Here is a 23,572-nt window from a genome sequence, read left to right as displayed (position 1 = left end):
GTTTGGAGCCATAAATCTGAGTTTTCGTGGTGTCTGCCCATCTAGGCAGAAATCACAGCTGTGCATTAGTGGTGGCAGTGGCTCACTCATTTCTGGTAGATGCTGAGGTGGGTCAGTTTGGATAGTGGTCTGAGCTTACATCACAGGGACCGGTGGTCCAACACTGGCCCCATCACTCAGGAGCAAGCCATCTCCTTCCCCCAACTGTGGTGGGAGTGATAGGAGCCCCCTTGGTGGCATGTCGCCAGGATGACCTGTAGGACAGAAGGTGGCAGGTGGTCCGAGCTCAGTCAGTGGTGCTCACAACTCCTTACTCATAGGAAAGTGCAGAGCACGAGTGAGGAAGGGCAGACAGTGGGGCCAGAGCGGAGCAGGTGCGGGGCTGCCTCGCAATGACCTTGGGAAGGTAGAGGAGGGGCCCCAGTGTAAAAAAGTAGATTGAAGGAGCATGTTTATCACCACCTCCTCTCAAATCACCTCCAAAATGGCAATAAAAGATTTAAAAGGCTATAAACGCATGAGGGCCAAGGGGACACTGGAGCATTTGACAAGGGATGTCAGGAAAATGTAGGAGGAGGGAAAGGAGGCTGAATGAGAAAGGAGAGGCAGGGCAGAGACCGACAGGGGCCAGCAACCGGGGAGATAGCAAGCCAGGTCTGGGCAGAGCCCTGGGAAGAGGGGAGGAGGTCCGGTCCTTCTCAGCGGGGCTGGGCGGGTGAGGACGGGCTGCAGATCTGTATCAGGGACTTCAGCCCAGAGCAGCGCTGGGCTGCTCATCAGGCAGAGGAGGCATGTGCAGGCGCCTGAGGATGCCAGGCATAGGAGAGGCCAGACTGAGCACAAGGAGGAGTGAGAACTCTCAGCCCCCTGGACCCACTTGCTCTGCGGGCAGATAGACACCTGGACAGACATCAACATTCTTGGGTCCTTCTCTTCCCCAGGAAGTGGCCAGGATCCTGCCCAGCCCTTCACCCCCAGGTGAAGCCCACTGGTTCATAAGCTCCTTCCCAAACACACCAAACTTCAGTTCGCTTTTCAGTCCTGATTCTTAGATATTATACAAAGCCCAAATCACCCAAAATGCCTTATAAAACATTTCTGCCATGAATGGCAAAGTCCCGACAGGAAGAGAATGACGAAATCAGCAGCACAGGGGACTAATGAAGGGACCAGTGACAAAGGTGTGAGCTGAGTCCAGGGAAGCCAACCAGGGATGGTGTGGTGTCCTGGGGTTGGCAATGCTGAGGCCCTCGCCATCCTGAGCCTTTGGAGGCTCCCAAATGTGTTGTCTCACCCAACTGCAAGCTGGGGCCAGGGAGCCTGCTAAGGCAGTCCTTAGAGGTCAGCCTCCAAGCCGTGGCTGCACTGTGCTTGCCACTCTCCATTATGTTTGCAAGGTTCCTGGTTGGTGCTTATAGCTGTAATTCACTCATTTTTCACGACTGTGTGGTAATCTATTGGTGAATACACTGCAGTTTCTGTGCCTGTCTCTTGTTATGGACACTTGGGTTATCTCCAGGTCTTTGCTATTATAGAGAAATGTTATTGTGGTCATTCTTGATGCAGATTTACAAGCTTCTCTGCAGTGTAATTGTTCCTCCATAGTGTGTGCACGTGTTCAATTTTCCAAGAGGATCCTGAGTTATTTCCAAAGTGGTTGGTCCAATTTATACACCACCATCTCTATATATGGACAAATCAGTTAACTAGCTTCAACACTGGCTTTATAGGTATAGCATATCGATAAAAGGCTTCTTAAACTATTTATTTGATGATAATAGTAGAAATGGTCATATCTAAAAATCACATGTACATCCAAACAGGACATAAATTATCTAAAGAGCCTGTGACTACATGCAGTGTTCTGAGCTCACACTTGATGATATTACCTTTTGTTATTCCAGATGCCCAGTCTGTATGCCTGACTAAGTCATTGTTGCTTATTGCATTATCTGGACTCTCTGTCTTTTCTCAGAATGTACAATGAGATGTGGCATCAGACCCAAGAAGCCCTCAATTCTTTGCTTGATAAAGAGTCTCAGAAGATGGTAGAGCCAAACAGAAATCAAGTTTTCATCTTCCATATGTTAGCCACCTTCTACGTAAAATATGTTCAGATCTTTAGAAACCTGGAGAATGTCTATGACCAGATCGTTCATCCGCAGAAACGAATACTGATCCGGAAAATACTGGACGGAGTGATGGGTCGCATCCTGGAGTTGAAGAACGAAATGGTTGAACTGGAATTAACTGAGTTCCACTATTTTGATGATATCTTACAGGATCTAAAGTTGGCTCCCGTAAGTACTCGGCTCTCATTTATTATTAGTTTCTTTTGGTTTTAAATAAGATGTGCAGTCCTGTGACCAATATTCTCCAGGCTGTCTAGACAGATTTACTTGCTGTTTGTGGTGTTGGAAGTTGAAGCACAGCCCTTCAGTTCCACCACACTGCCGTGGGCCCGGCCTGGGTTTCCTTCTTTTGGGGCACAGTCTTTGGGTCTGTTGGACACTGAGGTTATTGTCGTCTTGTCATCATGGTGTCTGTCCTGGCCTGTTGGAATGGAGCAGGCTGACCCCTTCCCAGATATGCTGTGGTGCAAACCCTCCCATTTCCATCAGCCGTGTTTCTACTCTGTTTCTCAAGGAAATCTCTCTCTGGCTTCTTTTCCATCATCTTTTGGATGAGCAGCCTTGGTTGCTGGTTCCCTGTTCCCAGGTGGATGCATCTCCTCCGTTGTTTGGGTCATTGGTGACTCAGAGGATGTGTGATAGTAGATCTTCAAGCCTCAGGTACCAAAGAAGGGCTCCCTCTCCCTCTCTGAGGCCCTGGAGCTCTCCCACCTGTGGCCACAATGTCTTCCTGTGAGCGTTCTGCCCCTGTGACTACCCTCTGACCTTTGCTGCCAGACTCCAGGGTCTCTTCTGACACTCTGTCTGGCTAGGTCTTCCAAGGGCCAGTGGATCCCACACTTCAGCTTCATGGCCCCGTGAGCTCAGGCTTCATTGTGAAAGGAACGATTTCCCTAAAGTAAAGATAAAAGGAGAAAATGTTGCCGAAACCGGTTTGGCTCAGTGGATAGAGCGTCGGCCTGCGGACTGAAAGGTCCCAGGTTCGATTCCGGTCAAGGGCATGTACCTGGGTTGCGGGCACATCCCCAGTAGGAGGTGTGCGGGAGGCAGCTGATGGATGTTTCTCTCTCATCCATGTTTCTAACTCTCTATCTCTCTCCCTTCCTCTCTGTAAAAAATCAATAAAATATATTTTTAAAAAAAAAGGAGAAAATGTTGAATTTTCTACATGGGGTTTAATGTTTCTTCCTTTTGAAAATATTTGGGCTTCCTTAAAGGTTATGTTTCTTTCTGGGATAGACTTTCCTAGCATTAGTAGTGCATTTTATCAGAATGGCCTAAAGACTGAAGAGAATAACTGAAATGAATGAAAATGTTGAGGATCATTTGAAAACCTTCATGTTTATTGCATTTATTGATAAGAGCTTGAATTAAAGCTTTTTTTAGGACATGCACTTTACTCACCCCTGTGAAAATATCAAGAACAACTTAGGATAAACATGAAATAGTCATTCAATCATATTCAATGATTGAATTTATCAATTTAATTTTAAGGATATTAAATAAATATTCCTAAATTTAAGGAATAAGAAATTTATGTAATTTATATGGCAGGTTTGTTCAGTTCATTCCCTGCTTTTCTTACTACTTCCATCAGTACTCTGCTGCAGCTGGTTTATCTTCTTGAAGGCCATGGAATTAAGAGGGATGCTAGAACCATTGAGCATTGGGAGGGATGATGGAGCCACTGAGCATTGAGACAGGTGATAGAGCCACTGGGCATTGAGAGAGCTGATGGAGTCACTGAGCGCTGAGAGGGATGATGGAGCCACTGAGCGCTGAGAGGGATGATGGAGCCACTGAGCAGTTAGAGGGCTGGATGATGGAGCCACTGAGCATTGAGAGAGATTATAGAGCCACTGGGCATTGAGAGAGATGATTGAGTCACTGAGAAGTTAGAGGGATAGATGATGGAGCCACTGAGCATTGAGAGAGATGAAGAATAAGTGACATCCTTCTGGAAACCTTCATAGCAGGAAACTCTCAGCAGTGTTTTCTGCCAGTCCTGGAAGATGTGGACTGACCATGTGACGACACTGAGATCCAACTGATTAGAGGGTGCATCCAACATCAGTTACATGGACTTCATAAACAGTGCCCTGATCAGGGAGACACACTAACCTCTGGAAATGTCTGTGGGGACTAGTCCTGTATTTCAGGGTGGAAGCCCAGACCAACTAGCATCCTCGGTATTTGGGCTTCAGTGGCTCTGTCACCTGCATAGCCTGCAGGTCCTCTATGTTTGGAGGGCCAGCACCCAACTATTTGATGGGACCTGTAGAACCAGGAGACTTCCCTAATAGGAGGGGAGAGGGGAGAGAGAGAGAGAGAGAGAGAGAGAGAGAAAGAAAGAGAGAGAAAGAGAGAGAGAGAACACAATACTTGAGAAAAGTACAACACTTGAACATGCTTGCTAATAAATAAAATCTTGATAAAAATCACAACATAAAATAAAAATATAATCATTCTCCCCTGACTTGCCTTTGTCCCTGGACTACACTCACCCACTGGATCCTAGAAACGCATGCTTAATGCACCCCAATACTCCATTAGCCTAAAGGTTTGGTTTTCAAAAACTTTTGCCACCTCCCAGTTCTGGGGATCCCATCCCACTAAGTCCTTAAAAAGACACCTTTTTATGCTATAATATTTATTTAGGGGAAGGCCTGTTCAAAATTCCTGGTTAGGGCAGAGAGTGTGAGTTCACATCAGAATAGGGAAAAGGACAGTTAATCCTGAAAACCAGAACCTTAGCTTTCCCCAGCCAACTGGTCTACCAGAAGGCAGCCAGCCAGGAGTGTCCAAGAGTATCCAACAGTGTTTCTCAATGGAGTTGGTCAAGGGCCCACCTAAGTCCTTTAATAGCCTTTGTACACTCCTGATTATTGATCTCAGACTGCTAAATACTCACTTGACCTCTACTAATTTGAAATATTAGGTAATGTACATAGTAAAGAATAGAAGTTTATATTTATTGTATAAAAAACAAGTTTCCTAATAATGCAAATTAATTTTGTAAGTGATTTTTGTAATGGAGTAATTTGGGTAAAAATAAAACAAGTCATTTGATGATGCTAGTGATAAATTATTAGGTTTAACTCAAAGATCTCTACAGCTCAAGATTTTGCTATCCTAATTTGCATTATTATTCTAGGTAGACTGAGATGATATTACATTTCTTTAAAGAAATTCATTAGTTAATGGAGGCCTAACTGATATGAATTACTGAAATCTTACTGTAATGATTAAACAAGGAATATGGGTACAATTTTTCCTTTTGACTTTATTTGTGTCTCCTTAGCAGTAGCGAACTCTCCTCACACCACCGCCTCATCGTCTCTGAAATGAGGATGGGAAGTCAGGCCTGTCATGTTCTTACTGTATATTTTACATGGATATGAGTCCTGGAATTGTGACAAAAATGCTCTTTTGCTTATTTTTTCTCTTTCTCTAGCAACAATTAGATATTCCCATACCCAAGTATTTTTTGAAGGAGAAGTTGGAAGTAATAAAAGGAAGAGAGAAAATCCTTGCTCAAATATTAGCGGACACAGGATTAGACATACAAGAAATGGTTCGTATATCATCTTAACACACATTATTCTGTAGTAATCTACAAACTCTGCTTTTTATACTCCTAATTGAGAAGCAATTAGATTATTTTTAGTGTGAGGAGAGCAGTACCTTTCTCCCCTTGTTACTCAGTATAGAAGTTTTTGGTGATTCATAACTATTATTTGTCAAGAACTTAGAAATGGAGACCAAAATATAATACGCTGTTGGTTAAATCGGCACCTCTAAGATTGTGTAGATGAGCAACTTGGTTTAATTTTTTCATCTCAAATTCACCTCGCCTAAGTCAGAAGCTGAATGGTGTTCATATAAAATAATGGAGGGCTGAGATAACTTACACGGAACTCAAAAATGACTACACTTTCTAAAAAGCTGATTGACCTTCACAACCTCAAGTTCAGAGCGAACCAGACACTTTTGGCAGCTATGCCGCCCCTGCCGGTGCCGACCAGGGTGCCCAGGATGCCTCGCCTGTGCCGTCTCCCTACACACAGGCCCCGTTGGGTACTGCCAGCCTGACTCCAGGCTCATGCTGAGTGGTGATGGGGCAAGATCACGTGTTCCGGGTTCACCAGCCTTATACTGTCTCTCGTTTTGAGTAGGTGAGCTGCTTCCTGGGCAGAGCGGGCTCCCTCTCCTCCCTCTGTCCCAGCCTATCCAAATGACACTCATTCCCTCAGGAATTCTTTCCTGACCTCCCCCGCCCCAGCCCCCGCCACCTAGTTGGAGACAACTCTCCTTCCCACGCCTGTCCCCTAAGTAACTGACCCCTCTTCCACATTGTACCTTCCTGGAAGTAGGTCCCAGGGCTGACTTGCCTGCGTCATCTAGCCATCCTCACCCCTGGAGCCCTGAGTCTGCCCTTCAGTTCATGCTCAATCTGCACGAAGCCCTTCATTTAGTCACCCCTCCCATCCCCTCCTGAGCCCAGAGTACTGGCAAGCGAGCAGAATTAAGGTTGCACAGGGGAGCAGAGAAGAGAGATTACTTTGCACATACTACAGGAAAACCCTAAAAATTCCTCTTTGCTGTTACTCTTCCCCCTTTCCCCCTGTTCCTCTTCCTCTGTGTGGGTCAGCAACAAGGAGGCTCTACCTCCCTCAGCATCCAGCCCTGGCACTGCTCAGCTCTGGGTCACAGGTGCTCACTCTCAGCAAGATGCCTGGCTTCTGCCCAGCTGGCGTGGCTCAGTGGTTGAGCGTCACCTATGGTCCAGGAGGTCATAGTTCGATTCCCAGTCAAGGCACATGCCCAGGTTGTGGGCTCGATCCCCAGTGTGGGGCGTGCAGGAGGCCGATGATCAATGATTCTCTCTCATCATTGATGTTTCTATATCTCTCTCCCTCTCCCTTCCTCTCTGAAATCAGTAAGAATATATTAAAAAATAAAAAAGACTCCTGGCTTCTGGCACCAGCCCTGGGCATCTGACTGATGTCACCATGCCCTTCGGGGTCTCACTGGACCCCCACTCTCATCTTAAGCTGCTTATTTCTGGAAAATATATGCAATATATACCCCAAGAGGAATTCTGATAAATGAAAATGATTGTCCGCTCCTACATTTGTAATACTTAATATTTACTCTCAGAGCCTCTTATCTTTGTCGCATCGACTACTCCATCCCTTAGAAGTCGCCAGTAAGGACTGTAATTATCTTCAGAACAACAGACAGTACAGAATCTAAAGGAAATAAATACAATAAGAGCTAACGTTTGCTGGGCACCTGCTATCTGCTTAAGTGCTTTTACACACATCTTCTGACTTAAAGCCTGAATAACATTCATTCCAGTCTAACACGCGCTCTTTCATTATTGAAAATGTGTGCTCGCTGCAAAGGTGAAGGACGAGAGCTCACTGAACACAGAACTCTGGGGGACTGTTAGGTGAATTTGCTTCCTCTGAGGAACCCAGCCCACACTGAGGAGTGGTGGCTGCTCTAGAGGAAGGAGGGGCCTCTCCTTCACATTGGCTCCACCCCTTACTAACCAGGGAATGTGTGCAAATCACTTTACTTCTTGGAGCCTCATTCTCCTTCACCCTTAAGTGGCCACTGTAATGCCTGCCTTGATTTGATGAGGATGTGCATGGAAAGTGTCTGGCATCTGTGGGTTCTCAGTCCATGTCCTTTTGCTGTCCTTCCTGTTCATACACACACATGTGCACACCCATGCACATACACGCCATTACACAGAGAAGTGATGGCCCCAGGTGATGAATCGGAGCAGCCACACTTGGGACCTCAGTGTCTTGCGCTGTATCCTGACATCATGGCCACTGCTACCCTGAGGCCTGGGCAAGGACTCAGCCTGTGCGTGGGTGTTTTTGATTCCAGTGGCCTCTCCCATCTGCCCCATCCGTGTATGCGGTTCTGCCCAAGCCAGACCACATGCACAGCCTCCCCTTCCCTCCCAGGAAAATGGAAGGCCGAGGGCCTGAGCCCGCACTGGACACATGCAGGCCTCTGGGTGCCTCTGCAGCCTTGCTCTTACTCCTCTTTCCTCCAAAACATCACATTCCCTCATCTGACTTTGCCTCCAAAGACAGCATTGTACTGCACCAGCCTGTCATGTCTGAATGTTTTGAAATGCAAACTTGTAGATACTGGAGGACATTTCATATATAAAGTTAACACTCCTCCAGTAATTCTAGCATTCGTTATATTCACCAGATCATTCTGTGATGGATTTTAAAGTCAGCATTTTACTTCACGTGTGTTTTATGTTTTAAATTCTCAGAGATGTGTTTGTTTTTTGTTTGTATTATGTTTTTTTAAATATGTTTTTATTGATTTTAGAGAGAGAGGAGAGAAAAATAGAAACACTGATGAGAGAGACATCAATTGGCTGCCTCCTGAGCGCCCCCTAATGGAGATCAAGCCGGCAACCTGGGCATGTGTCCTGATGGGAATCAAACCCGTGACCTCTTGGTGCACGGGACAATGCTCAACCCCTAAGCCACACCAGCCGAGCTAGAGATGTGTTTTTAATTCATGGTTATACTATTAAGTTGATGAACATTGATAGCCATTTCAAGTTTCATTAAATCCATTTTATTGGCATTTTTAGTATAATTTGCTGCCAACCTAAAATGTGGAGCTAATTAGTATTTTGTTTGGAATGGTAGAGGAAAGCCGAAGGGGTGCTTACATGTGGGACCACGGCACGAGTATGGCATCTTATCAAAATATACATAAATCACGGGGAAGATGATTAGTAGTGAGCGGACGTCACACTCTTTATCAGCAGTTTGGCAACTCTGCAGGGTGGGGCTGGCAGTACGCCTGTATGTTTCTGGGATCAGTTGGTATAGTTAACATGATTAAATATTGATTGATCTCAAATATTTTTTGCAGAGATTATCTATAAAGACCATTTCCCTAGAACAGGCTGTGAAATTAATTCAGATTGCAGAGAGGGCACGGCAAGGTCGCCTGAGAGCTCTGTTCATGAAGCAGATCTTCCTCCAAGAATTCAGAGCAAGGCAAGCCAAGCTCATCGGCGAGAAAATGGCAGACGTGGGGGCAGCAGCACTGCGGATCCAGAAGGTGCGATGGGATGGGGAGGGCCCTCAGTCCTGGGGATCTGGTGTCTGGCACGCCAGGGATGCGTACCAGGGTGCAGTCAGCTCCGAACCTCAGAATTCCAAAATCTTACCTGTAGTAGAGCCGGACGAAATTCCAGAAAGATTGATTTTTCTTACCCTGGGGAAACCATTAACTAAGCTTGGTCCTGTTTTTTAAATGTTATTATAAATAGGTCTAGGCATTTTCTTCACACGTTTTTGAAGTCATTGATAATTGTTGGAAAGAATGTTGCTGAAAACTCAGTGAGGATATAAATCTTTAATGACTTTTTAAAACCCACTGACACATGGACATACAGTACAGGAGGTGTTGGTGCCCTACAGCACGGTGCACACAGGGTCCCAGCGACCAGCGCCAGTGAGCGGGGCCTCGGTGCCCTTTTAGAAAGCGGGCCTTGAGGTTCCCTCCTCTTAGTCAGATTTATACCCTGTCGTTTTTCAAATACAGACCACGTTGCTTATAGGAAAACGCAAAATACGGCATGTGACAAATTAGAATTAGGCTGGAGAGAAAGGAAGTATAAGGGCATGAGCTGGAGCAGGGAGGTCGGATGCTTGCCCCTTATTGTGTTTGAATGGCAGCGAGGGGCGGGGGAGGGTCAGATAAGAGACTATCTTCTGTCTGGTTTCTATGCAGATATGAGGTTTTAAATAAGCATTTGAATTCACAGCTGAGTTGTGCAGTTCAACGCTGCCGTTATATTTCCCCACGTGACTGCAGAAATTTTCTTTTGTAACTATGAATTAACTCCCTTAGATCTAGTCCCATGTTCCTGCAACCTAGAAGAAACCCAGATAGGGGAATCTCCCTAAGGACAATTATAGGCCATTTCTTCCCACCCCCAACTTTATTGAGATGTATTTGATATAGAATATTGTGCACGTTTTAAGATATATGTCATAATTGGATACACGAATATATTGTAAAACAGTGACCACAGTCAGGTTAACCCACACAGCCATCACTGCACCCAATTACCATTGTTCCTTATAGTGAGGACATTTAAGAGCAGCCCTTTTAGCAGTTTTTAAGGGTACAATACAGTGTCATTAACTCCAGTCCCCATGCTGTGTATTAGATCCCCCGAACTTACCACTCATCTTATACCTGGAAGTTAGTACCTTTGCCCACCTTCACTTATCCCCCCATCCCAGCCCCTGGCCACTACAAATCTACTCTCTGTTTCCATGGGTTCAGTATTTTTAGAACCTACGTGTAAGCGAGATCATACAGTATTTGCCTTTCTCTGTCTGACTTATTGCCCTCAGCATAATGCCCTCAAGTTGACCCATGTTGTCTCAAATAGCAGGTTTTCTTTCTTTTTATGGCTGAATAATATTTCATTATATTGTAAACCATATTTTCTTAATCCATTCACCCATCAACAGACACTTAAGGTGTTTTCCTGTCTTGGCTGTTATAAAGAATGCTGCAGTGAACATGGGGGTGCAGATATCTCTTTGAGGTGCTGATTTTATTCCTTTTAGATCTATACCCAGAAGTAGGATTGGTGGATTGTGTGGTAGTTCTGTTTCTTCCTTGTTTTTTTGGTGACCTCCATGTTATTTTCCATGGTAGCCACACCCATTTCCGTTCCCTTTTCTCCACATCCTTGCAGGCACTTGTTGTCTCTAGTCTTTTTTGTAATAACCATTCTGACAGGTGTGAGGCTGTTGCTGGGTGGATGGGGTTTGAGGTTAGCAGGTTTCCTCCCAGGGTCTTGGTGAGTGTGGATCCAGTCTGGTCCCTGGGTGGAGGGGCTGCCCCCAGGACCCCCCGGTCAGTAGGGCGGTGCTGGTACAAGGGCCCACCTTAGGGTCCATGGTTGTGTCCTCAGACAGCGGTATAAACCGTTTCTGTGATTTGTTCTTTCTTAGAGATTGTGCCTCTGATGGCAGAAGAAAATGTATTCCATCAACACTCGCGTGCACGACCTTGCGTGCACAGCCTGTCCTTTGGCACGTGCGTTTGTACGGCAGAAACAGTAGGGTACTGTTCTCTTTTATATTTTTATATACAAAACAAGTAACCATTTCTTTGTTTTTAGGTTTGGCGAGGTTTCCACCAAAGTAAGAAAACCGAAAGAGAGAGACAAGAGGAGATGGTGTTCCTGGGCATGGTAAGTTCACTTACACACACACACACAACATGTGTCCGCTTTTCTGAAAGACAGTAGCACCTGTATGGTTTGAGTCTTCCTTAGCTAGTCTTCCTTGAGGGGAGAGAGGAAAGAAAAATAAACAACCAGTGACTGACGAAGGTGGAATCACCTGTACTTGACAGAGCCTGCCTGGGGGAAGGGGAGCAGGGGTGTGCCCCCACACCCGCTCTGTTAGAATCTGTGGACCACCCCTCCCCACCCCGCTCCCCGCCGCCGCCAGATGTGGACGCAGGTGCTGAGCTGCTCACCACATGCTGTTCCGGCTGATGTCAGCAGTGCACTCGTCTTTATTAGTATTTGTGGTGACCAGGTTGCACTGACTTGCTGCCTCTGGGGGACAGTGACTGACGCAGACTTGAAAGGGTGTGTTAGTTACCTACTGCTGCGTCACAAATTACCACCAACCGAGCAGCTTTCATACACAGGCGTGTTCTCTCGGTTGCCGTGGGTCAGGAGTCTGTGCTTGACTGGATGCCTCTCCCAGGCTGCAGTCAAGGTGTTGGCCGGGTTGGGATCCCCTCTGAGGCTCAGCATGGGGAGGATCTGCTTCCCAGTGTGTGTGGTGGTTGGCAGGACTCCGCCCCTGTGGGCTGTCGGACAGAAGCCTCCATTTTCCGGCCCATTGTTAGCCGGACGCAGCCCGGCTCAGTGCCATGGGGCCCCTCCATGTGAGAACTTGGTCACCAAAGCCAGCAAGGGAGAGATGCTCCATCTCCTGCAAGCATCACAGAAGTGGCACGCCTCACGTTTGCCCAATCGGGCGGGTTAGAGGCAGGTCAAGGGTCACCCACACTCAGGCAGAGGGGAGGGCAGGAGGGCGCGAGCACCAGGAGGTGAGGATCATTGGACCGTCTTGGAGCCTCTGTCTGTGCTGGGCGTTTCCTCCTTGGTCGGCATCCCCAGCAAAAGCCTCCGAGGAGGGCAAGGTGTGTCTGTGTTTCAAGTTATAATTGTTGACAGGAACGTGAGGCGGTGCTCACCCGCACCCCCGATGGGTGAGACCCACTCGGCCTTTCTGAACGGCAGTCAGCCGGCTGTGCAAGACCATTAGCATATTTCCGTCCTTCACCCCCAGTTCTAGTTCTAGCTTAAGGAAATCATCAGAAATAGGGATGTCTGTGCATAGAAGTTTCCTAGTGTCCTTTTTAATGAAAATTGGAAATAAACAATTCTGGTGTTCAGAGTAGGGATGTAGTTAAGTGATTTGCGGTGGACCTACATTCATGTAGTGCCACGCCACCAGCCACCATCAGAAACATGTTTATGACTAATTTTTGGCGGCCCAATGCTCAAAGTGAAAATACAGGATTTAGAATTATACACAACAGTACGATTTCATCTAAATATATACGCACATCCACACACATGCAAAGAAAGAAAATATACCGAGTTCAGATAATGCTAATTTTTTTTTTTTTTTTTTTTGGTTTGGTTTTCATTAATCTCACCCCAGGATAGTTTTCCCAATGATTTTTAGAGAGAGTGTAAGGAAGGGGGAGAGACAGAAGAAACATTGATGTGAGAGAGACACATCGGTTGGTTACCTCCCACAGGCACTCACCGGGACCGGGCCAGGGATCAAGCCTGCAACCGAGGTGTGTGCCCTTGACAGGAATCCATCTGGCGACCCTTCAGTTCACCAGGGCTGAAGCTCTAACCACTGAGCAACCAGCTGGGGCTGCTCATTTTTTAATGTGGGGACTTTTGAATAATTTTTTGTCCATAATTGTCTGTATTTTCCTACGCGTTTGAATTTTGCTTCATTAACTGGAAAAAAAGTACACATTTAAAAATAAAAGTAAATGGCCATGGAATATTATCAACTTTTTCTCCTAAGCCCTCCAAATTGTGTGGTGTATGTGGGGAAGTAGATAGGGAATGAGCTGACATTCCTCTACACCATCCTTAATAGACACGCAGATATGAGACATCATAATAAAAACAATAGATACTTCCAATTTCTACTTTAAAAATTAAACTCGCAGTCAAAGATTTAATCTCAGATAATCTAAGTTGGACATAAAATTTTGTGTTAGCAGCAGTTTTAATTCAACAATTTCCATTTAATTTAACCCAGCCTGCATTTGCTGACCATCTACTACGTTCATGCACCAGAAACTTAGGGAATGGCCAAACAATATTTTTTTCCATCTTGAAGCCTTAATATCTTATATTGATCCCACATAAAGATAGAATGTCTCTTATTATGATTTTTTCTGCTTTTGTCATTTGTATCTGCTCAGCTCAAATAAAAAATGCCTATTAATTTTTCAGCAGTGCAGAGTTTGGACAATATAAAGAGAGTAACTCATCTGTTTTCTATTAAAGGTGACTTTTCTTCCCCCTCTGCGTGTGCGTGTGCGTGTGTATGTGTGTGTATGTGTGTGTATGTGTGTGTGTGGTATGCATGCTCATTGAAATTTTACACCATTGTGAAATACATGGATTCAATTTATTAAGAATGGTATCTTCTGCTCACTAATTGATAACCATAAAAATTCATTACCCCAAATTGAAGAAATGTTTCCAATTGAATGTATTTTCCACTCTATCACTAATTAAGATAGTGTCTGCTTGTTTTAAAATTTCATTTTTCCCTTATTTCATTTTGTTATATTATGCCAGTGAGGAAACCAGTGACTTATCTGATCAAAACTGTATATGCATCTGTCAGGGAAGCTTGGCATGTTTCCAGGGGTGACTATTTAGTAACTGAAACCAGAATTAGAGCAAGAAACATCATTATGCCATCATTCCACTCCCGGCCAAATGTTTTTCTTACCATTGACATATAAATTTTTTTTTGATATTGCCATTTTAAATATTTATATTCTAAAATCTACAAAGGAAAATAAATAGCACTCTAGAAATTCATGTGCAGTTATTTTAATTGGCAGAGGCAATGGGGTGGATCAGGTAGAGGGAAACTTAATGAATGTCATACATTTCATTCTGTGGATCCCTTTGAAATAATTGGTCCTACAGTCATGACCATCATATATTCTGTGTTAGCCTGAAGCTATCACTGTTTGCATTATAATGAACACTGGGGGGGCGCGTAGTAAAGAGAAAGAACTGTCACCGTGAAATGCATCAGTGGGACCCTCATAGCACCGGAAAGGCCTGCTCACTTTCAGATCCCAACGCAAAGCAAGCTGGGTGCTAGGTTGTTTTTAGGTCAATGAATTAGACTTATTTCTTTATGAACAAATCACCCCCAGTAGGTGCTGGGGCCCCCGGCACGCTCCCTCCAAGGCTTCCTTTGGGAAGGCGGGTGCAGCGCCCAGTGCTTCCCCAGCCCTCAGCACCCGTGGGCTCCTCTTTGGAAAGGGCTGTCAAAGCTGAAATGAGCCAAGAATCAAAATGAAACGCTTTCATGGTTGCACGTTAATATCAACCAGAAGCCATGGCGTCCAGCCGGGCCATGTGCATTGTGTATTACTAGAGGCCCGGTGCACGGATTCATGCACCAATGGGGTCCCTCGGCCTGGCCTGCAGACATCCCCCGAGGGGTCCTGCAAGGGACCACCCCCCTGCTGCATGATTGGGGCTGGGGAGGGACCACTGGGGTCTGATCAGCCGAACCCCAGCAGCAAGCTAACCTACCGGTCAGAGCATCTGTCCCCTGGTGGTCAGTTCACGTCAGAGTGACTGGTCAAATGGTCAAACGATCAGTCGGACACTTAGCATATTAGGCTTATATTATATAGGATAGTTGGCTCCAAATGACATTTGATTGTTTCTAGAAAGAAATTTATTCTCAATGAACGGCTATGCCATGATCTATGGGATTTTGTTTTGCTTTGTTTTAGATTTTTTTTTAATGTCTTAAATGCAAAAGAGCCATTCCCTAAATGTCCCGGGGGGAGGCGGCATTTTAGAAATGAGTGGCCGTCTCCACCACAGGTGTTGAAGGGTTTGCTCCACTGTGTTGACAAGGAAGCAGGCATCCAGGTGGCCAGCTGGGGGCTTTGAGCGACACCCCGGCCCTCCCTGTGAGCCTCCGTCCCATCTGCTGTAAGAGCAGGACAGAAGGGCTGATGGGGCTTCAGGGGGGATGACAAAGACACCCTTCCAGGAGTGGCGGCTGCTGCTGGTCATCGTGGAACATCAGTGTGTCGTCCTGGTAACGGAATGATGTCTACAGTGCGAAGTACCAAGAAGTGTGATAACTTTTCTGTGTTGCAGAACACGAAACACTTCAGAACAAGTTGTTGCATCAAATTCACAGGCCACTGGCTTCCAAATAGGAAATACCTCGGCCTTTGTGATTCAGGCATTTGCAGTGGAGCTGGAGCGGCGCAGGCGCGAGTCTAGCATGCAGCTGAGCATCTGGCTGCCAGGGAGGTGCCCAGGGTCCCTAAGGCAGCAGGTGCCGCCACACTGCGCCCTGTGTGTGCTGCCCGGGAACGGCCCGCAGACCAGGCTGCCTGTGTATCCGGTGCAGATGTGCGGTCTCCGACAGGCGGAGCCAGGCGATCGGAGAGTCAGGCGGACCCTGAGTCATCTTTGGGAACTCAAAAGCCTCAAGAGGTTTTAAAAAAGGAAAAGTCACTGTTTTGTTTTTTCTGTTAAATGGGATTTTACAGTCTAGAGACGTGGTAACCTGTAGTCTGACGTGAGGTGGTTTTTGTTATTATTCCTCTGCTCTCTTCTCGCCCGGGTCTCAGGTCATCAGCAATTCAGTGATGAAGGTATTCTCTCCCTCTTGCCTCCTGATCCCAGGATTCCTACAGGCACGTCCTCAAACAGGACGTTTGCCCTAATTCATCTCCGCTTAGGCCCGCAGAGTCCTTTCAAGGAGCATGCAGAGTGGTTGAGGCCCAGAACTCCGGAGCCGGCCCGCCTGGGCTCACGTTCCGGCCGCACCACTGCCCCGCTGTGTGGACTTGGGTGGTGGCCTGGCTTCTCGGGCCGAGACTTCCGCATAGGCAAATGGGAAATGGTCCTGGCACCTGCGCATCGGTGTGTGCTACGTATTAAAGACACTGCCCTCTGGAAAGCATTCAAAACAGTCTTGCGTGTTGTGCACAGTGAGCACTGGGGAAGTGCCAGCTGTTTTTCTTCCAGTGGCTCAGAATCACAGCTTTAGATGCTCATATCGCTCATGATTCAAAGGTTTATTTAAAAATTGCCATTTTGCCCTGGCCGTTGTGGTTTAGTTGGTTGGGTGTCGTCCCATGCACTGAGGGGTTGCTGGTTCAATTCCAGGTCATAACACATGCCCAGGTTTCAGCTTGATCTCCAGTAGCGGGCATGCAGGAAGCAGCCGATCAATGTTTCATTCTCACATCTATGTTTCTCCCTCACCCTTTCCCTTCCCCTCTCTCTCTAAAAGTCAATTTTTAAAAAATAAAAGTAAATCTTTTTTTTAATTGCTATTTTTACTTATTGAAGTTAGCCAAGATCAGAAAGGTGAATGCCACAATGTTGGCAAGTCTGGAAACACAGGCTCCATCAAACTGTCGGGGGGAGAGGGACATGTCGACCTCTTTGCGAGGCAGATCAGCAATAGCTATTGAAATTACAAATGCACGTTTTTTAAAAGGTCTGACTTATAGTATCCATAAAAAATATCTTCAGACAAAATGTTTTAAGCTGTAAGAAACCTGTCAGTGGAGAAACACAGCAAAGCATAGAGGCTAAGAACAGAGAGTCTAGAAATAGATGCCTTGAGTCAAAGCCCCAGTCTACCACTTCCTTGCTGTGTGACCCTGGGTCTCTGTGCTTCAGTTTCTTCATATTTAAAATGAAAATAACAACAGTACCTATACATAAGGCTATTATAATAAATAAAATAGTTAATATTGGTCAGCCACTTAAAACAGTGCTTTGCACCCTGTAAATGCCATTAAAGTGTTTATCTAAAACATTTTTAAAGAATGTAGGACCCAAGAAACAGATTAAGCTTCCTCCACTAATCAATCATAAGCTCAATCAGACTCTGTTCTAGCACAGCTCCTAATTACGCACATTTTAAAACTACTAAGAAAGTTTTAGAAATTGGACCTAATGGACTAGAAAAATTTTAACCTTTAATAGTTTGGCACCCACTCAAATTGGGGCATCTTCACTTAACGACATAACGTAACTGGACTTGGCGCTGAGGGCAAAGGAAACCACCAGCCTGGGTCTCCCTGCGGTCCTGTTGCCACGCCTGCTGGCTCCGTCGTCATGAGGAGGCGCGCTGGTATAAGCACAGGTTTATAAATACAGACACATCGCTCTAAAATGGAATGATGGAACAAAATGGCTCATTTCCATAAACCAAGGAAATGGAGCAACTGCAGCGCCATTCCCTCCACAGCATGAGGCGGTCATCCCCTGGCAAAGTCAGACGGGGGCAGGGGCACCCCGTGGCCCCAGGAGCTGGGCCCGAGAGCTTCCTAATGAGCAGTGCTGCCCGCTGTTCCCAGGAGGCGGCGGGCGGGTTCATCTCTGGGTTGGCCACAGCACGAGACCCCGCAAGGCGGTCATTTGCTTCGCTAGATGCCCCCTTCCCCTCACTGCTCTGGCTTTGCCTTCAGGGACAACAAAGCACCATGAAGAAGCGAACCCCCCAACACCCTGGGCCTCTCCAGAAGCTTGCCCTCATCCAACCACCTATTTGCAAGTGCATTTGCGACTGCTACATGGAACAGATTTCCATTTGGACAAATGTCCATTTTCTCTTACTAATTTGAACACGGATTTTTTAAGACAAAGCCCATGAAACATTAGCTAAGCATTTCAAGTTAATGGACCATGGAGTCCTATTTCCCCACAAACCCAGGAAGCGTCCCCCGATGTCCTGTTTTTACAGCAGCATCAATTATTAATATGCATATTTCTGCTGACGGAGGACCTTGCCATCAGTGTAGGTTGCGTTATCCGGTTCCAGGTCATTAACTGTGGAAAGCTTGTAAATATAATGGTTTATTCACATGGGAAGCCTTCATTAAGACGCGTAATTCTACCGCTAATGTATTTCAATACATCGTATGTTATCTCGCTTCCTATTTCCCCTTAATATTCGTAATTTATTTTTAAATGAGTTGCTGTTGATGCGATGATGAGTTCTCGAATTTGAATTCCGTATGACCGGGGTTGCCGAGGAGGAAAAGATGTTTTAGCCCCAAGGAAAAGCTGCTCATTAACCTGGGACCCGAAGAGATGACAACCTCTACATTTAGAAGCAACTAGAGAAAGATGCTGCCAGTGACCCCAAGTGTATGTTTGTCGGAGGGCGTCTATAGGGAGAAACACACATGGACACACAGGAGAACAGCACTGCCTGGTGTAGCAGGAGGAACTCATAGCGACGGAGCCGGAAACCTCATGGCTTGTTCATTAATGCAGAATGACTCGGAAACTCACTTAATTCTGAACCTCCGTGTCCTCATCTGTCCAATGGGGCGGCCAGGTCCCCATTTCCACCTCGGAGGTGGATGTGAAATGAGTAAAGGACTCCGGTGAACCAACGTGGGGACACAGTGCAGTCCCATGGGAGCTGGGAGATTTCCCTGTTCCGCTCAGAGGCCATGGAGCGGGAGGAAGTCCGCCATGCAGCACATGGAGAGCTATGGACAGGACACGCATCAGAGTCACTACTCATTACTTCATTTTTAGGGATAACCCGGGAGAAGGCCCAGTTTAAACTACAGTTTGTATACGTACATCTGTGAAAGAAATTTGCCATAAATCACCATAAGAAGGATGTAATTGGGGGCGGAAGCCGTTTGTGTGATTCATTGATTGTGAGAATCATAACATTAATGCAAGACTTCAATTTCACACAGTCATCACAGACGGAGGAAGTTGGTCCTTTGTAGCAGGGACCCATTTTAACATAGTCACGAAAACAATGGGTTCTACAGTAGTCCTTGGAGTGATGAGGGGAAAATCTGTAGAAGAATTATAAGATGTAGGCACTAGGAAGGGGAAACATTACCTGGGAGGTGTAAGAATTGGCTACTTCTTTATATGATTAAATAAAGGGAATGCCTATCTCTTTATAGTGACACCAAATGTATCATATAAAGTCCTGCCTTTGAGCACCTGCACAGTGAGGCAATTTAGCTTGTTTTTAAGATTGTTCTTCAAAAGGATTCTATAATTTTCATTCTGGATTCAGATTTAAAGTAGTTTTAGCATTTTTTCCTATCATAATAGTGACACATTCTTGTTATACTAAATGTAGACAATTGCCTTCTTTCCTTCGACTTCCTGATGCATGTTTTTATAAACTCCTATATGTGCGATTTTCTTTTCATCTTTCTAACTTGATTTTGTGTCATTAAGTGAATGCTGACTTCCAACAACATCTGGATTGTGGTTTCAAGTTGAGAAATCACTCCCAGGGGTTCATAGGTATTTCTTGGAGGTTGTGGTGTGTGTGTGTGTGTGTGTGTGTGTGTCTGTGTGTGTGTCTGTGTGTGTGTGTGTACTTGTTACACTTAACTGTTTCATTCATTTGGAATTTATTTTAGTATATGACATGAATTGAGTCTTTAAGATGACCATTTTCCCCCAGTAATTGATTGAAATTTATAGTTGTATCCATGGAAACAAGGCCTTCAATTTTGTCATCTGCTGGTTTCACAGCTTTCAAAATGGACTTTAATATTTTTCTCTTATCCTGGAAATTTCTCTACAAGGGAGCTTCCTAGCTTCCCTGGGTTCCAGGCACCCAATGTTGGTGCCGCTGGTGCAAGGACAGCAGTCACACTGACCTCCACACTGACCCCACAGTGAACCTGCACCAGGCACCCCCACCCATGCCAGACTCCAGACAGGGCTTTCCAGAGAGGGTCCCATTCAGTCGTCACAGCCTAATGCTGCCCCCATCCTAAAGAGGGGGAGACGGAGCCTTCAGAGAGTTGGGGCCTTGTATGAAGTCACACAGGTAGCACGTGGCACAGCCTAGACTTAAGCCCAGACACCCTGCCCCGACATCCCAGAGCATGGCTTTGGAGCACACAAACTAGGCCTTGTTCCCTGCCTCTGCCACGTGCCAGCTGTGTGACTGGGGAACGCTAACTCGACTTTCTGGTTCCATGTCCTCGTGTGATAATAGTACCTGCCCAGCAGGACTGTCGCAAGGACTACGAGATTGTTTCTGTAGAGGGAGCAAGCGCAGGAGAAGCTCAGGAAGTGGTCCCCTCTGCTGCTTTGATCCCTTTTATAAATTTCTCCTCCTCCTCCTCCTCTTCCTCTCCTCCTCCTTCCTGTTCCTCATCATTTTAGGTTTTGTAGGACATAGAGTCTCCGTCACAACCGTTCAACTGGGACAATCTAAACAACATAATAAAGTGATACTGGGATTATAACCCAAAGTATGAGTGAACTATCCATGAGTCCATATTGATTTAAATAAATTATTGAATCATTTAATAAATGTGGGAGAAGAGACCAATCTATTATGCAGAAAATTTTCAAATAATTTCAGGTTCTCCACCTTCAAGGAAATAGAACATCACTCCCACTCCTTAAGCGGGAGCTATGCACAGTGACTTCCTACCAGAGGACAGTGTGGAGGGGGTGGGGAGGAGGGGGGCAGTGGTCTTAGAAGGGGAAACCTGGAAGATACCACGTAAGCCAGGTGATCCAGGTTAGCAGGTTGATAGTCTGCCCTCTTGATACGACATGATAAAAATGGCACTTTACCTCTGTGGTCTTCCTCTCAGAGACCCAGGACCCCAGTCTAGTCGTTACCGGATAGAGATGTGTGTCAGTATAATCGGTTTCCTTTATAAATCTGTTTATTTTCTTTTTATTCATTTGAAAACATTATTTGGAAAAGACATCCCTAGGCTTTGCCAGACCGACAGAGGTCTCTGAGGCACAGACATTGTTAAGAGCCACTGATGGGTATGACGGAGGATTAGAATTGCTAATTCCTGTGCCCCGTTCCAGCTCATCTCCTTGTGAACCACAGCCATGTTCTCTTCCAGTTCAGTGCCTTGGCTTATGCTGTTCTCTTTTCCAGGAAGAGAGGTTCCTTTTATGCTCTGACTCAACAGAAATCTTTTGAGCTTAGCTTTGCCCTGGATTCTGCAGGCTCTTTGACCATTCCATACCCTACAGCCTCTTTGGGAAGGAAAGCCCACAGAAGGTGGGCGGTGGGTAGAATGCAGATGACGGGTGAGTGGTGGGAGAACCTTCCAGAACAACGGGGTTCTAGTCTTGGACGTACCCAGTGCTGCACTGGTAATGCTTAACCAAGGCTCTCTGGGGAAAATGTATGCATATATCATTTCATTGATATAAGGTTGTGTACATACAATTTACTACTAATAATAAAATATACGCTCCTCTTTGTTGCCAATCTCACCTAGCCATCAATGCTCACAGAACACTTTCCTTGATTGTTACTGAGCTCTTCTGTCTGTTGTCTGGATGATAAGGGGTTGCATCTGATGAGTGAGTGTAGTTCTGATATGGACATAGATTGTTACCTTCATGTGCCTTAATAAGACGAAAGTGAGACAACCAAGGACACTGCAGCTTCACTCAGCCATCAATTTTAAAAGTTGGACACCCCTTTGCTGAATCAGATTACAGTTTTGGGGCTGGAAGAATATTTCCTCAACTTCTTGTGCTAGTCACAATGTAGCTGATACAGGCACGGCACATTTTTATGTTTATCTGCATTGTTATTTTCCTATCACTTAAGTCTAGACAGTTCAATCAGAACAATATCCGAAGCCCTGACTCACAGCATTTGCTAATTTCTGTAGCCAACTTCAGGCTCCTACCTGAGTGAACACTGTTGGAAGGTACATACAGTCACCCACCATCACATGGCACTTTCAACATAGAGAAATGATGAACATTCATAATGTCAAGCGCATAGATAATAGTAAAATCCAGTGAAAACAGCTAAGAAGTGATGAGATTTTTAGTATTGATGACTTTCATTTTTAATATAACTGATTTAATTATAAATTTATAAAATTTAGCATTCAAAGATGATGATTTAACAGCCAGCTTGCAAAATTCCTGAAAATGCATCAATTAGATCTCATGAGCCGTTATGGGCTGGCTCCAGCTCACCCCTGAATTGGCCCTTCATTTGCTAAGTGACCTGGGCTGAATCTCTGAACTCCCTGGAGCTCAGGATCTCTTCTGTCCCAGCTCTCCAAGGTGTGATTCCTGGCACCAGGAGCCCCAGACATGCTTTCCTTCTCCAAGTCCCTTTTAGCTCTTTCCACCCAAACCTACAACATAGCACTTTCATAGGTTATTGGCCATTGTTCTAGCCTATGTCATGCATCATTCTTATCCTGCCAACTGTTTTTCTCTAGGGATTTTAAAGAATAGAAGTTAAGTCTCAACATTGTTCTGTATTTTCTCTGACCACACCCTTCAGGATGCTGGACCAGGGCTGAGCACTTGGTTGGTACTCAATAGACAGGCATTTGTTGGCTTGCTAATCTGCAGACTTTGGGGAAGAACATTCTGACAATAAGATACAATATCACAGTGAGTGTCTGGGTCAGCAGATAATTTTCTTTTTTGGAGGTCTCCAGCAATGGAACAGAGTTTTCAGGGCTGATTTTGGATTTTCTTGAAATCAGAGCACTCACACTCTCTTCACAGCTTTTGGCTTGCTCCAAATATTTTCTTATTCTATAGCAGCCTTAGGCAAACTATGGCCCGCGGGCCGGATCTGGCCAGTTTGAAATGAATAAAACTAAAAAAAAAAAAAAAAAGACCGTACCCTTTTATGTAATGATGTTTACTTTGAATTTATATTAGTTCACACAAATACTCCATCCATGCTTTTGTTCCGGCCCTCCGGTCCAGTTTAAGAACCCATTGTGGCCCTCGAGTCAAAAAGTTTGCCCACCCCTGTTCTATAGTGTTTATTCTCCCACTAACCAAGAAGATTCAGAAAAAGTTTACTTTCTGTAGTTTGGGTGATTTTTTTTTTTAAGGTTTACTGAATATGCATTTTTTTCAAGCTAACTTACATCTCCCATTGGATTCTGGGAAATGGTGTGGCATGAGCACCATCTTTCTTCCCCGGGGCAGTGAATCACAGTGACAGATGTTCCCGCCAAATCTGATTCTTGTGTCCTGCATGTATTTCTATGAGCCTTTGGTAAGACACCATTGAAGATATTGGGATAATTCCCCAGTT

General features: G+C 45.4%; 1 protein-coding gene across 3 annotated transcripts in view; it reads left to right on the top strand.

Annotated features, from left to right (window-relative positions):
• Positions 1-23,572, top strand: part of IQCA1 (IQ motif containing with AAA domain 1) — a 115,458-nt gene that overhangs the window by 5,790 nt on the left and 86,096 nt on the right. Inside the window, exons 2-5 of one of the 3 annotated variants that reach the window (XM_070423368.1) lie at positions 2,166-2,300; positions 5,587-5,706; positions 9,057-9,248; positions 11,335-11,406. In XM_070423368.1, coding sequence (XP_070279469.1) covers positions 2,202-2,300; positions 5,587-5,706; positions 9,057-9,248; positions 11,335-11,406 — 483 coding nt within the window. In that variant the 5' untranslated portion in view covers positions 2,166-2,201. Of the gene's footprint in view, positions 1-1,975; positions 2,301-5,586; positions 5,707-9,056; positions 9,249-11,334; positions 11,407-23,572 lie in introns of all 3 variants that reach the window. The other 2 variants (XM_070423366.1, XM_070423367.1) reach the window with 2 other exon arrangements.

Source organism: Myotis yumanensis, unplaced genomic scaffold, assembly GCF_028538775.1.
Source record: "Myotis yumanensis isolate MYYU_CA2020_CCGP unplaced genomic scaffold, mMyoYum1.0.hap1 SCAF_8, whole genome shotgun sequence".
In the NCBI taxonomy this organism is placed as follows: domain Eukaryota; kingdom Metazoa; phylum Chordata; class Mammalia; order Chiroptera; family Vespertilionidae; genus Myotis; species Myotis yumanensis.
The sequence above is the reverse complement of the archived record's forward strand: the minus strand, read 5'-3'. Positions and strand labels throughout refer to the sequence as shown.